Below are 15,810 nucleotides of genomic sequence, written 5' to 3'. Positions count from 1 at the left end.
TCATTACCATTCAATACTTTACTGAAAAGTTAGTTTTAAAAGTAATGACGTTAGATTACAAGTTACTTTATTTCAGCTGCTGCTGACACCCCCCTGCATCCCCCCCCCACCCCCCCCCCCCCGCCCGCATAATGTTAACCAATACTGACATTAAAATGTTGATAATTGAGTGAAATGTGAGGCACTTTGTGTTTAAAACAACAATGTTGATTTAAAACTGATACATTGTTGACAAACTCAGTCAGGAAACTTCTAATGATGTCATCATCTAATTTGCATAGCTGGTTATTTGCATATCCAGGTCAAATTAGATGATAACATCATATGAAACTGACACACTGTAGCCAATCAGTAAAGTTCTAAATGACATCATCATACAGAAAGAAGGAACTTTATTGATGCAACGTGACAGGACAGAGCTACAGCTATAGAGCACGGCGCTGAAAAAAAAAACTTTTAAGATTTACTTTAAAAAATCCTCGTAACAATTTGCTCTAACTCTTTTTAAGTAAATTTTACTGCTATAAAATCAAACAGAATGTACCTCCCAGAAACAAGTGACATATACGTACCATTACAAGTAACAGTTGTGAAGACATCAAGCAAATGTCACTTCATTATCATAAAGTTAGAAGTTGTATTTATTTGAAATAAAGTGAATTACTTCAGACAGCAACATGTTAACACTATAAATCTGTATTTAAAGGGACTTAAGGCAAGATTTGTGAAAAACTACACATGCATTTCCACTTTATTCAATGCTAATGGGTCGTGAAGCATTAAAAACCTAAAATAACAGGCCAATCCGCGTATCTGTCTGCTGCCTTATACAGGCTGTGTGCCAAATAATTTGTTGCTGTTCGGGGTCCGAATTTCCCGCGGAATCGTGGGGATGTGACGTAAATTGACGCTGTATGCGCGTTGCCAAATAGGAAGAACATGGCCGCCGTGGACGTGGACTCAAACACTGCTGGGATCAGGGGCGGGCAGTGTTGCCAACTTGGTGACTTTCTCGCTAAATCTGGCGACTTTCCAAAGCCTCTTTTCAACTTTTTTTGTCAAAAGTAACTAGCGACAAATTTAGCGTCTTTTTCTGGTGCTCTGGAGACGTGACAGGACATCTCCGCTGTTCTCAGCCAGCAGCGGTGCTGCGTGAGCCCCTCCCCCGTCCCAAAGCTCTCACAGACGGCCAGTCTCAGCAGCGCTCCCTGCTGAGTTGGGGCCGATTGGGTAAACGGCCCGGAGCTCCACGGCGGCGACGGGAGAGCTCCAGCAGCCGCGGCCTGCTTCACGCGCCTCCGTGGTTATGCGGCGGGTCCCCGCGCGCTCCGCGGCCGGCACGGAGCGCGTCTCCGCCCGGGAGCGGAGATCCGCACCGCGGCTTGCTCCACGGAGGCGCGTGAAGCAGGCGGCGGCTTCCACGGGCCGAGTGGAGCTGCCCCACGGAGGCTGACGGGAGAGCTCCGGATCTCTGCTCCCGGGCGGAGACGCAGGGACCCGCCGCATGAACACGGAGGCGGAGAGGAGCTCCGCAACGGATTTAAAAATGAATCGTTAGATTAATCAATGCATCGAAGAACTATTTCCTAGATTAATCGATTACAAAAGTAATCGATTAACGCAGCCCTATTATCAGCGTTATCTCGTGAGTCAAAAAAATAAATTAAAAAAAATAAAAATATGACCGAAGCAGCACCCGAATAAATATTGGATATGCGTTTGATTCATGGAGGGAACTTCAGCTGCATTTGGGAGTGAAAATGGATGCTTACAAAAATCACATAATATGCGCTGTGGTCCTGCAGTAATCCGCGACGTAGTAAACAGCAGGAGCATCCCTGGTGCAGCGCTGTGAAGCCGGACATTCTGTAAAATGTTTGTGTGCGCTCCCGTGCTGCCTCGGCTGGTGGCTGCAGTTCCCCAAAGCGCCTATCGCGGCAGCACTGAGGTACATTTTGAAAAGTTGCCTTAAGTCCCTTTAATGTTATGAAATAATTGGGTAGTTTTTATTTGTTGAACAATTCATTACTGATCTGTATTAAGTTGATTTACTTACTATAACTTTGTAAATGTTAATTTTATTTTGCTAAATGTTCTCAAATTTCAATTTATCTTTACATTTAATAGAAGTATAACAGAAATCACAAAACTAAAATATAGTTTATTTATGAACACCAAACAACAATTCTTCCTACAATTCTTTCTGTAATCACAAATTTGCAGTTGTGCCATTCAAATACTAAAACTGAACATTTCAGCCAGTCTCCAGCCACGCTGGATTACTGCACGTCGAAGTATGCAAATTAAAGCCTTCAGGTGTTAAAACATCAACAACTAAAAAAGTAGCTATTGAACAGAATAAAATGTTAACTTTATCTTTAGCATAAATCTGTAAACAAGAATGAGAGAAAAAAAACAGGTGCGTTGGTCTAATGCAGGGGTGGGGAACCCTGGTCCTGGAGGGCCGCAAACCTGCATGTTTTCCATGTCTCCCTGCTTCAACACAGCTGATTGCAATGAGGCTCGTTATCTGGCTTTCTGCTGGACTTGGCCATGAATCTTGATTCGATTCAGGTGTGTTGAAGTAGGGAGACATGGAAAACATGCAGGTTTGCGGCCCTCCAGGACCAGGGTTCCCCACCCCTGGTCTAATGGGAGACTTTCCACAGTTAGCTAGCCAGGGCGCAGGTGAACTCAGAGGCGACGAGCCAATTCTTAACGGCATAAGCAGAACATCATTTACCTTTCTACAGTTTCCCAAATGCCTACAAAGTTTGTTCTTTTTGTTCCAAGTGTATATCTCAAGAGTGAAGGTCCGCATCAAGACCAGCTGCTGCACTGCTGAGTGTAAGCAGAGTCCAAAAGAGGAGACATGCCTGCTGCGTGACAGCGTTTCACACAGCAACTTCGACTTTAAAGCTTGTACATTTGGGACAACTTGATCCCATCCAGCTCCAGGAAAAGTTTCTGAAACCCCCCAAAAGTGCTGGCGGATATGCAAAGATGAGGGCGTAAATCAGCCCCATCAGCAGTGCACAAGCTTCAGAGGTCGTCCTGCATCCAGCCAGCCTCTCTTTGCCTTCAAGAACTGTTACTATGAACTATGATACGTTGTTGCACGACGTAATTACCGAGAGGCGTCTTGTGAGGCGATCTGCGCCGCGCGCTCACACACACACACACACACACACACACACACACACACACACAGACGTAGCGGAGCAGACGGGGCTGTTCAGACAGTGGAGCACGGCATCTGATTGGTTCCTGAAGAGCGGTCCGCGCCTTCCGATTGGTCGGAGTTTTTACTGTCCTGTGGCCGCTACAGTTGTCAGATTTTTTCCGTCCACATAATGTATTGACTTCTCCCAGGGGGCAGGGAGCATTTCACTCAGTAGGACAAGAAGTGCTTTTGGACAACATCGCCTACCCGAGCTTTAAAAGAAAAAATAAAACTTGGGTTTACGTACCAACGTTGGTGTAAGAATGGTGTTGGAGCCACTGTCTGTTTTTCATTTTTTGTTGATTATGGAGTAAACTAGCCATACATGCATTTATATACAGTTTTTATGTTTAAAGAGCAGGCAGCGCTGTGGTCAAAAACAGATCAGTAAAGCTCCTGGTAACGTGTCAAGGAGAGCAAACAGTTTTCTGTCAGAGTGTCTGCATGGCAGTGTGTCGCTGAGTATTCAGCAGACAAGAGAATGTCAACCCTGTATTTACATATAGTTAGCCCCCAAACAGACAAGCCAGCACGTTTATCCTGGAGCATTTAATTAATTAACTTACTCACTGAAACAAAGCTAATCATTTCCAGCTACATTAAGTTACTTAAGATAAGGTTTTTTCCACAGGAGCGTTCCACCCTTGACAAACATTAATCTCCATCTCTTTGATAACTTAAATACGTTTAGTTTTATGTGGTGTAAAAGTACTAACACAAACTGAGCTACTGTTGCACTACATTAAGCCAAATGTCATTTAGCTCTGCTTTATATTAGCTCCACTAATTAACCAAGCACAAGTTCAAAACAAACTGGAGTGAAACAACGAACATTAGCAGAGCTGTCCTGCACTAGTAGCACGTTGCAAACACTGAAATATTACTTGCTTGGCTTACTCTACTGATTTACCAAGCATAACATAAAAATGAGCTTAACTGAGTAAAGTGGAACAACTAACGTTTGTGTAGCTCTCCTTCACAGGCAGCACTAGGTGTGGATGCCATTGTCTTAAATCTGGTCTCGTTAGCCAAAACTAGAATTAATGCACGGGGGAAACTCTCACACATCAATATGTTATCACAAACTTTAAGCAAAAAGGCAATAACTTACCTTTCAATGGAGCTCACACAACCCAGCAGCACATGTGACTGACCAGTAGGGCTTCTGGAGCCACTATAGAGCAGCTGTAGAGTCACTATAGAGGAGCTGTAGAGTCACTATAGAGGAGCTGTAGAGTCACTATAGAGGAGCTGTAGAGCCACTATAGAGGAGCTGTAGAGTCACTATAGAGGAGATGTAGAGTCACTATAGAGGAGATGTAGAGTCACTATAGAGGAGCTGTAGAGTCACTATAGAGGAGATGTAGAGTCACTATAGAGGAGATGTAGAGTCACTATAGAGGAGATGTAGAGTCACTATAGAGGAGATGTAGAGTCACTATAGAGGGGATGTAGAGTCACTATAGAGGAGATGTAGAGTCACTATAGAGGAGCTGTAGAGTCACTATAGAGCAGCTGTAGAGTCACTATAGAGCAGCTGTAGAGTCACTATAGAGCAGCTGTAGAGTCACTATAGAGCAGCTGTAGAGCCACTATAGAGGAGATGTAGAGTCACTATAGAGCAGCTGTAGAGTCACTATAGAGCAGCTGTAGAGTCACTATAGAGGAGATGTAGAGTCACTATAGAGCAGATGTAGAGCCACTATAGAGCAGCTGTAGAGCCACTATAGAGCAGCTGTAGAGTCACTATAGAGGAGATGTAGAGTCACTATAGAGCAGATGTAGAGCCACTATAGAGCAGCTGTAGAGCCACTATAGAGCAGCTGTAGAGTCACTATAGAGCAGCTGTAGAGTCACTATAGAGGAGATGTAGAGTCACTATAGAGCAGATGTAGAGCCACTATAGAGCAGCTGTAGAGCCACTATAGAGCAGCTGTAGAGTCACTATAGAGCAGCTGTAGAGTCACTATAGAGGAGATGTAGAGTCACTATAGAGCAGATGTAGAGCCACTATAGAGCAGCTGTAGAGCCACTATAGAGCAGCTGTAGAGTCACTATAGAGCAGCTGTAGAGTCACTATAGAGCAGCTGTAGAGTCACTATAGAGGAGATGTAGAGTCACTATAGAGCAGCTGTAGAGCCGCTATAGAGCAGCTGTAGAGTCACTATAGAGCAGCTGTAGAGCCACTATAGAGGAGATGTAGAGCCACTATAGAGCAGCTGTAGAGCCACTATAGAGCAGCTGTAGAGTCACTATAGAGCAGCTGTAGAGCCACTATAGAGGAGATGTAGAGCCACTATAGAGCAGCTGTAGAGCCACTATAGAGCAGCTGTAGAGTCACTATAGAGCAGCTGTAGAGTCACTATAGAGCAGCTGTAGAGTCACTATAGAGCAGCTGTAGAGTCACTATAGAGCAGCTGTAGAGTCACTATAGAGCAGCTGTAGAGTCATTACAGAGGAGCTGTAGAGTCACTAGGAGCAAACTTGACAACTTAATAACAGTAACACAGAGGATCAATAGAACAACTACTACAGCTTGCTATAATTGCTTCATTTAAAGTTTTAAGTGAGAAAAAGACTCTTTCCGGGAAGCACTGGAGTGTTTGTACCTCGGTGGGATTTCTGACAGCATCTTCATTCTTCATGGTGTTTTTTCACTCAGTTCTCTCAAGTTGCAGGACGAGTTATCGTCAGTGAGGGCAACACTCCATTTTCACCCAGAGGAATCTGGACGTGAATCATCAGAATTCAAGCAGCAGATGTTGAGTCTGGGCTGAGTCAGCTGCTGAGGGAGCGGCACCCTGACCCCCAGCATTCCTCCTCCTCCAGGTGTGTGAGGAGTACGAACAGGGAAGGCTGAATGCCACGCCCCAGCAGAGACAACCCCCCCCCCCCCCCCCCCCCCCCCCCCCCCCTCCCCGAGCAGCGTCGCTCCCCCCGGCGGCTCCCATGTGCTCTGCATTAAAACCCACGCACTACACAAGCATGTGCCCCACACACACCCAACTCACAGCAAACATTCCCGAGAAAAGACTCGACACTCCCGGAATTCCCCCACAGAGAAAAGAGAGTGATTCAGAAATCACGAGCCGAGCGGCGGCCGGAGAGCGAGGCCGGGCGAGTGAGAGCAGAACATTCGCAGTGAATTAAAGGAACTACACTTCCTGGTGAGCCGTGGAGCGTTGGAGCTGGGACTGAGTCGACCTGTCTGGGCTCATCTCCTCGCCTCTGCCGTCATGTGAGGGAGTGGCCGGTTCGATTCCTCCACAGCAGCTCAGAGAAAACACCGACTTCCTGGGTGTGTGTGTGTGTGTGTGTGTGTGTGTGTGTGTGTGTGTGTCCTCTCCAGTATTAAGACAAAGAGGATGAAGTTCTGGCTGCTGTCTTGTTGCCAAGCAGCTGGAATAAGGCTCCTCTTGATAATGTAATTTCTTACTTTATTTTATTTAGTTTGAATGCTGACACACTGAATTGTTGAACCTGACAGGGGGACAAAAACACAGGAAAAAATAATATTGATAAAAACAAAGGTGGAGAAAAGAAAGAAAGAAAGAGGAAACATACAGCAACGATTCATCAGTCAGAACCGACACTCCAGACGAGCGGCTGCTACACCTGAACATCGAACAGAGAGCATCCTACGGATGTCTGTTGGAGAACATAGCTACATACGTACATGGAACGTAGCAATCTGGGATGTGAAGCTGAGGATCCAGATGTCAAATTACAAAGCAGGGCATCAGGAGAGAGCTAATCCAGATAGCCATGAGTCTAACAGCCCCCAAGACAACGAGGTGACCCAGTCCACATGCAGAATATGAAGAGGGACGAGAGATGAATGTGATCATGCAAATGGGACGGTGATCATGCAACTATGACCTCTGACCTCTGAGAAGATCAGAAGCATCCAAACCATCTCGACGGCTTTAAGTCTGCAGACTGAGCTCCACTGAGCTCCGTGCCCGGGTCCTCTGGTCCTGGCTGGCCTGGGGGGGGTCCACACTTCGCTGTGCGGGTTCCCTTGGTCTGTCGGGGTCGGGGGTCAGGCGCTGGAGCCCCAGTATTAATTGACCCTCAATTTCTCCTGGTGTGGGCGGCCCCACTGGTGGTGTTCTCCCAAGATGCTCAGTGTCAAATTAATGGGAGAATGTGTGTGTGTGTGTGTGTGTGTGTGTGTGTGTGTGTGTGTGTGTGTGTGTGTGTGGGTGCGTGCATACTGTTTGATTGCGAGGTTTTTATTCTTTTTGTTTTTATGACTGTTTTTACTGTTCAGCACTTTGCGTTGTTTTTATTAATATGAAAAGTGCTCTGTAAATAAAATCTGATTTGATTTGATTTGATGACATGTTTTACAGTTAATGACATTATTTCAGCTGTCATGTTTCCTGAGTGAGTTACATTTGAAAAGAACTCTTGCGTTTCTTTATCTGACCGACTGGGTTTGCAGTGATGTTTGTCTTGTAGGAGGAAGTAACCAGTAAGTGTCAGTGAAGCAGTGAGAACTTCCTCCTCCTCAGTCAGAACCCTGCAGCCCCTCGTCTCAGCCGCCTCCATCCTGCAGAGTAAGTAACTCATCACTGATTACTTTTTAACTCCACTTCTCTGAGAGACTGCTGACTGCTGAACATACTATTGTTCCAAGTAATGGACACAGTTACTTATCACTAACTAGTTACCTGTGAGAGTAATGAGCAAGTTCCTTCACTGAGCCACCAGTTACTGGAAAAATAGTTACTTTTCCTGGTAATTCACAAACTGCATTATCTAGTGACGAGTTACTTTAGAAATAGTATATTCGTAACCAGGAATTCACTTTCAACAGTAATGCACGAGTTACTTTTTTTAAAAGTTACAGTGAGTCACTAGTTCACTTTTGGAGTAAAGCATGTAACTTTACAGAGTAACTGTCCATTTCACAGTACTTGTAGCTACTTTTGAGATCTGGAGACTAAAAAATACATTTTCAATTAATAACTCACTCAATCAATTAATAACTCACTCAATCAATCAATCAATCAATCAATCAATCTTCACAGAGGATCTTTCACTGTAAAACAGAACACGATGTGCTTTACAGCAGTTAAAATATAAGATAGAACCAATAGAAAAGAAAAAAGGCTTCCCCTCCCGTCGTTCACACACACACACACACACACACACACACACACACACACACACACACACACATATTTATATGCCTCACCGTGTGCTCTCGATCACCTAAAATGCTTTCCTGAGACCCCACTCAGGAGCCACAGGGGTTAAAGAACTTAAAACTTTAATATATGACAAAAGCCCTGATGTAAAATCAATAAATCAGAATCAGAATCAGAATCAGCTTTAAAGGCCAAGTTAATTCATGACAGTCAAGGAAATTGACTCTGGCTTTTGTTCACTCTCTATGCAAGGAAAAGAATAATCGAAACAAATCGCAACAGGATAAAGAGAAATAGAAATAAAATATAAACATTCTGAAAAAACAGGAAGTCCCAATATTTACAATGGAATGAACATTTATTCAGAAAAAAAGGAAAGAACAGGAAAGCTGAGAACAATATATATAGAATAACATCTTGAAGACAGTGTGATGTGCAGCAGCCAGGGTTCTTCAGGTAGAGCAGTGTTGTGCTGAAGGGTCTGCAGAGACGCTTCCTGGCCCTGGACAGGTCCCGGTCTGGGCTGGAGGGCGGGTTTGCAGCCTGAGCCTGTCCTGTTTGGTGGCCGATCTGAACCAGACCGTGATGGAACTGCACAGGACAGACTCCATGAGGGAGAAGGGAGTCAAACCAGCGATCCCCTGAATGAGGGTACACTGCTCTGCTGAGTTAGGAGGATCACAAAGAAGTCAACATTTCTTCACTCTCTGTTTCAGACCGAGTCAAGAGTCTCGGACCTCTGAGTTCTTCAAGGAACTGAAAACAGCTAAGGAAACAGGTAAGGGTACTGCATACATGGTACATGCTAATGCTAATGCTAATACCACGGACATGGGACATCTGATGTTGTCAGGAGGTATTTTTGCTGTTTTCTTGTCAGGCTAATGTTAGCATGAGTGTTGACGTCTCGACTTCCTGTGTGGACCCCTCACACCTCCAGACAGGCCTCCGACCAGGGTCAAGATGGGAGCTGCAGGAAGTTCTTCTCTGCTGCTGCCTTCACTTCTGCTCTGCTCACTTCTGCTTGACTTCTCTCTCGCCTTTTCTCTCAAGAACTGCACAGTAGTCTACTTAGCTGCTAATGCTAATGATGTGGACGTGGACTGCTTGAACCGAGACCTGGCCATCATCCCAGACGACATTCCCAGGAATGCTAGGATCCTGGAGCTGTCTGAGAATGGAATAATGAGGATCTCCAAGGTGGATTTACGAGGCCTATCAAAGCTCAAAAGTCTTAAGCTTAGCTTTAATCTCATCTCTCACGTGGATGACGGAGCTTTTATTGACTTGACAGAGTTGACGAATCTCAACCTGTGCAAAAACAAACTGGAAGAGCTGACAGACGAGATGTTTCTGGGTCTGTCTGGACTCATCAAACTGCAGCTGTCATTCAACCACATCTCCTTCATCTCTGCCGGAGCCTTTGAGCCTCTGCTCGCTGTACAACTCATTGAGCTGAACGTCAACCGCCTGCAACAAATCACCGATGTCATTCCAGCCCTTAAACTCACAACCTTGGAATCTTTGGAACTCTGTCAGAATAGGATACTGTCTTTGCAATCAGATAACCTGCCTGCCTCGAACCTCAAGTCTCTGAACCTGAACGGTAACCCTCTGACCAAGTTCAGCCTCAGAGAAGACATCCTCCCTCAGCTGCGGAACCTGAGCTTTGACGAATGCACCGAGGACATGGAGTGGGACGTAGCCAGCAAGACTTTTCTGAGGAGTCTGACACGGTTGTTTGTTGGAGGAACTAACATTAACTTGACCTCTTACATGGAAATGTTACGGACTGCTGGCTCACTGCGAGAACTTGAGATGTCTTCTATGGATACGGGGGTAATAGACAGCCTCGTTGACACTGCCTGTCAAATGTTTTCACTGAGAAGTCTTCTTATAAGAGACAATGAAATAGAAAGCTTAGGAGACCTCCTGTTGAAGTCCTGCTCTGGCCTCACTGAGGCCAATTTGACCTCTAATGGCTTTGTCAGGATGTCCAAACATGCCTTCAGGTCCACCAAAATCCTCACAGTTCTGTCACTACGAACCAACAAGCTGTCCAAACTGTCACTGGCTCTCCAGGTGCTGCCGATGCTGGAATACCTCGATTTAAGCGAGAACATCATCAGTGAGCTGGACTGTCTGGACTTCCGAGATCTGACCAGGCTGAAGAGCCTGAATCTGATGTCCAATCGCATCTCCGTCCTCCAGGGATGTGTCTTTGAGAACCTGATGGACTTGGAAGACCTGAATATTGGAGAAAATGAGGTCATTGATTTTGGGGGCGCTTTCACTTTACCATATTTTGGGAAACTAAAGTCACTGAATCTGCATAATAATCACCTGGACGAACTTCAGCAAGGAGCCTTCAGTAGTCTGTCTTCTCTCAGAGATCTGGATCTAGAGTCGGACAGGAACTATGCTGTGGAATTGAACGTTTTTGAAGGACTTGATGATCTTGAAAGTCTGAGTGTGTCTCTGATTGAGAATGACAGAGAATCTTTCGCTGGACTGCCACGTTTGAAAACTCTGAGTGTATTTTTTAGCTTAAAGGTCGTACTGAGGAGCTTCAAACCATTCGACATCCTGCTGTTTTCAAGCCTGGCCAACCTGACAACTCTCATTCTGAAAACGGATCCGTTGTTTTTGGTTCCTATTACAGCAGATGTGCTGAGTGGACTGAAATCTTTGGAACGACTCATGACGGAGAACTTCTTCACAAACCCTTTACACCCAGACACTTTTAAGTACACCCCTCGACTGAGAAGTCTTCAGATAATTTACAGTAATCTGTTACAACTGTCTCCGGAAGTCTTCTGGCCTCTCACAAACCTGGAGGAACTGGACCTCTCCAACAATAACCTCAGGTCTTTGGACTTCCTAGCTGAAGCTAAGCTATCAGCACTTAAGTTTCTGAAACTGAGTGAAAATGAGGTGTCAATCATCAACGAGACCATCTTCCTGTCCCTCCCTGCCCTGACTTACCTGGACCTGTCAGAGAACCCCCTGACATGTGAGTGCTCCAATTCTGGGTTCGTCCGCTGGGCCACAAGCAACAACCAGACACAGGTAGCTAATGGCTACCGCTACATTTGTGCTTTTCCCGTCAGCCAGCGAGAAGAACGGCTTCTGGACTTTGATGTGCGCTCATGTTGGATGGATGTGAGCTTCCTCTGCTTCGTCTCCTCTGCTGCTCTCGTCCTGTTGGTCCTCCTGTCTTCCTTCATTCACCACTTCCTGAGGTTTCACCTCATCTATGCCTACTACCTCTTCTTGGCTTTCCTCTACGACAACAAGAGGAGGAAGGGCGACGTCGGCTGCCAGTATGACGCCTTCGTCTCCTACAATGTGTGTGACGAGGCCTGGGTCTACGAAGTGCTGGTTCCAGAACTGGAGGGACAGCAGGGCTGGAAGCTCTGTCTGCACCACAGAGACTTTGAACCAGGTATTTGAGGAACCAGGAAGGAATTCTGACAGAACATTGTTGACTCTGTGGAAGTTTAACTTCATAAGATTACACAATATTAACTGATCGAACAATATAGACTCTGATCAAGCAGTGTCTCTTTACTGAAGCAGATGTTTGAAGTGGATCGTCCTCAGTGTTCTTCCTTGAATTTACATTTTCCTTTCAGTTCTTTTGTGAACATGTGTTGTGTTGTCATAATATTCCTGTACCAGTCGTTCCATAAACTGAAGTTCAGCCATTTGTGCTACGTTACCTAATGGTAGCATGCTAGCATGTTGCTAAGATGTTTGTTTTTTTCAGGCAGGCCCATCATACAAAACATCACAGACGCCATCTACAGCAGCAGGAAGACGATCTGTGTGATCAGCCGCCACTACCTGCAGAGCGAGTGGTGTTCCAGAGAGATCCAGATGGCCAGGTGGGGGCGCCGCCTCTCCTTTCAGTGCACTCACTGAGACAGCGACTGATGGGAGCGCGTGCCGTTCACAGCTACCGTCTGTTCGACGAGCACAGAGACGTGCTGATCCTGCTGTTCGTGGAGGACGTCCCAGCCCACCGCCTCACTGCGTACCACCGCATGAGGAGTGTGGTCAAGAGGCGGTCCTACCTGAGCTGGCCGCGGGCCGCTGGGCACCCCGCCGTCTTCTGGCAGAACGTACGGCGAGCTCTGGGGACGGACCGGGACCCCCGGGATCAGAGTGACCTTTTGGGTGGACCCTAGTCCTTCAGCCACTCAGCAGTGTCCCGGTACAGTAGGAAGAACTGAACCCAGACCTACTGGATCAGCAGTTTGAACATGTCTTCACATCCAGACAGCCGAGCTGTCAGTACAGTAGAGGGCAGTAGAGGACAGTAGAGGACAGTAGAGGACAGTAGAAGAGGGTTGGGGTCAGTAGAGGACAGTAGAGAGCAGTAGAGGACAGTAGAGGGCAGTAGAGGACAGTAGGGTGCAGTAGAGGGCAGTAGGGGGCAACAGAGGGCAGTAGAGGACAGTAGAAGAGGGTTGGGGCAGTAGAGGACAGTAGAGGTCAGTAGAGGACAGTAGGGTGCAGTAGAGGTCAGTAGAGGACAGTAGAGGACAGTAGAGGACAGTAGAGGTCAGTAGAGGGCAGTAGAAGAGGGTTGGGTCAGTAGAGGACAGTAGAGGTCAGTAGAGGACAGTAGAGGACAGTAGAGGACAGTAGAGGTCAGTAGAGGGCAGTAGAAGAGGGTTGGGTCAGTAGAGGACAGTAGAGGTCAGTAGAGGACAGTAGAGGTCAGTAGAGGACAATAGGGTGCAGTAGAGGACAGTAGGGTGCAGTAGAGGACAGTAGAGGGCAACAGAGGGCAGTAGAGGACAGTAGAAGAGGGTTGGGGCAGTAGAGGACAGTAGAGGTCAGTAGAGGACAGTAGGGGACAGTAGAGGACAGTAGGGTGCAGTAGAGGGCAGTAGGGGGCAACAGAGGGCAGTAGAGGACAGTAGAAGAGGGTTGGGGTCAGTAGAGGACAGTAGGGTGCAGTAGAGGACAGTAGGGGGCAACAGAGGGCAGTAGAGGACAGTAGAAGAGGGTTGGGGCAGTAGAGGACAGTAGAGGTCAGTAGAGGACAGTAGGGGGCAGTAGAGGACAGTAGGGGGCAGTAGAGCCTGGAGTTCAAGTGGGACAAATGTATTTTCTGTTGTCTTCTCAGTCCTTTTGTCTCCATCGGGTGTTTTCTTGACCAGATTCCAGGTTTTTCCTGATCTGATGGAATCCCCAGCGTCTCCAGGTCTCCATGTTGACGTCCTTCCTTCAGCTTGGATCTGGACCTGACGTGGGAGCTTCGTCTGGGTTGGTGCTCCGTCCACGTGTCTGTCCTTCTGGATCATGTCCAGCAGCCTCTGTGAGGGTCTTTGGTGGTCTCATGTCTCCATCAGGCTGCTCTTTATCAGGGACTTTGGACCAGAGATTTTCTATAAAGTTCGTTGTCAATACTGACTATTTTTTGGGCTTGTTTCTGAATTATCTGTCCTTATTACGGCTTGTTCTCGTCTCCACAAAGTGTCTCACAGGTTTCATCAGTTTTTTCATAACTTTTCTCACTGGTTTGTCTTTTCATTCTTTCTGGAGAGGATTGATAATGTGTCCACTCTGGGTTGTAGGTTTGTTAAAAGATTTTTTCTTTTATTTCCAACATGAATCTGGATGTTTCAATGATTATACAGTATGTCTTTATACTTTCTATTTTAGTCCCTCAAAAAAAATGTAAAGAAAGTGGGAGAATAAACGTTTGAATCCTTGAACTCAAAGATTAAAAGTTATCTTGGTGTGTAGCAGACTTCCTGTCAGTGATAAATGTTAATAAAAGCTGTGATGAAGTCCTCTTCTTCCACTGATCACCTGGTCTCTCACTGCAACAATGGTCTGAACAATCTGCCTCCATTCCCTCCTCTGTAACCTCCCTAACCCTAACCCTAACCCTACCTAACCCTCACCCATAAAGCATCGAGACAGTGATTTGGAGGACTTCCAGGCTCGTTGATCCGGACAGGCAGAGGCGGTTCTGGCTACAATTGCGCCCTGGGCGAGAGCCATCCAAACCCCCCCCCAAGCCCCGCCCCACGCCCAACAAAAACTTACCGCCAAACCCCACCACCAAAACAACAATATATAGAAGTACATTATATTATTTTTGGATTATTTTATTAAATATAATCTTAAATACATAAACAAAGTATAAACAAGATTAATACAGTATATAAATTGTGCACGCTTGAATAATATCCGAACAAAGTAACAAAGGCAACTCTATATATAATCTTAAATACAAAGAAGTAACAAGAACAAAGAAAAAACAAAATCAATAAATAAAATAGAGCATATAAATTAAAAATGAATGAAGCAAAATAATAATAATAATAATAAAATCCTGCAGTAAACTATTTTTCAACCTGGGCTTTTCCACCCTGTTTAGAACTGACATGAACAACAGGTGTGAAATGCAATCCAAAACTTCACTTTTCTTGCCTTCACTGGTGCAAATTCATCAATTATATCATCATACGATATCTCTTTTGCAACTGATTGATGCTGATGATGGCAAGTCCAGAGAGACACTTCTTGATGCATTAGAAACACAAACTGTACCAGGCTGCCTCTGGGTGACATTAGCTGCATGACATGATGCCTCAATTACAGTAGTTGGTAGTTCAGCAAAACTAAATACCAGATACAGTGGTCTTCTGTGGCTCAGCTACATGTTAGCAAAAGGATAATGAATGGCCTATAATATCATTCACATCACTCATACAAATATGCATACCTTAACCTTTTGTCCATTTCTCCTCTTCTTCTTTTCTTCTTTTTCTAAACTGGGCACCTGATGGCTTCTTTGGGCTTTTACTTGGATCCATGATCAAAACATCACCTTTCGCCAGCGCCTTCCGGTCACGGTTCACCCGTCAGGAGTCACGTGACGTAAACAAATTGACGTAGATTTTTTTTTTCCTTTTTTTTTCACATAACCCAGTCAGTTACGTGTAGGTCTGTATTAATTATGAAATACAATTAATTTTGAAGCAGTATGTGTTGGCATCAGTCTGCCCCCCCTCCTCCTCCTCCCCGCGCCACTGCGCAGCACCGCCCCCCTTGCCAACCTCTGCAGTTGCTCGTTGACCCCCCCCCCCCCCCCCCCCCCCGGACAGCCTGAACGGAGACTGGCGCCGCAGCGCTCACGCCACTAACTTGACATGGAAATGGGTGCAAGTCTGGAAAACTGGCAAGTTTTTTTTTTTTTTTTTTTCCTCGTGCGCACGGCGCCAGTGCGCCCTCATACAGATTGCGCCCTGGGCGGTCGCCCACATTGCCCATAGCTAGAACCGGCCCTGCGGACGGGGCCCCTGTTACACAGACCCTTGACAGGGATCCCTTCCGGTGACAAACTGCTGGCCTCCTTCATTCCATGAACCTAAAACACCGGGTTCTTCCACAGCAAGCTCCGGGGCC

At 46.1% G+C, this 15,810-nt stretch overlaps 1 protein-coding gene across 3 annotated transcripts; it reads left to right on the top strand.

Annotated features, from left to right (window-relative positions):
* The first annotated feature begins 9,342 nt into the window (after positions 1 to 9,342).
* On the top strand, positions 9,343 to 13,813 carry LOC115409502 (toll-like receptor 13). Of its 3 annotated transcripts, none has more exons than XR_003933961.1 (4): positions 9,343 to 11,824; positions 12,149 to 12,266; positions 12,338 to 13,103; positions 13,213 to 13,340. XR_003933961.1 is itself a non-coding variant. In XM_030120713.1 (4 exons), exons 1-3 carry the CDS (start codon positions 9,343 to 9,345, stop codon positions 12,567 to 12,569), a joined length of 2,832 nt encoding a protein of 943 aa, XP_029976573.1. In that variant the 3' UTR covers positions 12,570 to 12,595; positions 13,551 to 13,813. The 3 variants fall into 3 exon arrangements, 2 of the variants coding, with proteins under 2 accessions (XP_029976573.1, XP_029976572.1); XM_030120713.1 differs by lacking the exon at positions 13,213 to 13,340 and adding an exon at positions 13,551 to 13,813 and having other exon boundaries at positions 12,338 to 12,595; XM_030120712.1 differs by lacking the exon at positions 13,213 to 13,340 and having other exon boundaries at positions 12,338 to 13,125.
* The last annotated feature ends 1,997 nt before the right edge of the window (positions 13,814 to 15,810 follow it).

The sequence above is a fragment of the Salarias fasciatus genome, chromosome 22 (assembly GCF_902148845.1).
Source record: "Salarias fasciatus chromosome 22, fSalaFa1.1, whole genome shotgun sequence".
In the NCBI taxonomy this organism is placed as follows: Eukaryota; Metazoa; Chordata; class Actinopteri; order Blenniiformes; family Blenniidae; genus Salarias; species Salarias fasciatus.
This window is presented reverse-complemented; position numbering and strand designations above follow the sequence as displayed.

Excerpts from the sequence above, each read along its gene's own strand:
- LOC115409502 (XM_030120713.1), top strand. The coding sequence starts at position 9,343 with ATGGGAGCTGCAGGAAGTTCTTCTCTGCTGCTGCCTTCACTTCTGCTC. Across the intron at positions 11,825-12,148 it reads CCACAGAGACTTTGAACCAG|GCAGGCCCATCATACAAAAC; the intron begins GTATTTGAGGAA and ends TGTTTTTTTCAG. Across the intron at positions 12,267-12,337 it reads AGAGAGATCCAGATGGCCAG|CTACCGTCTGTTCGACGAGC; the intron begins GTGGGGGCGCCG and ends TGCCGTTCACAG.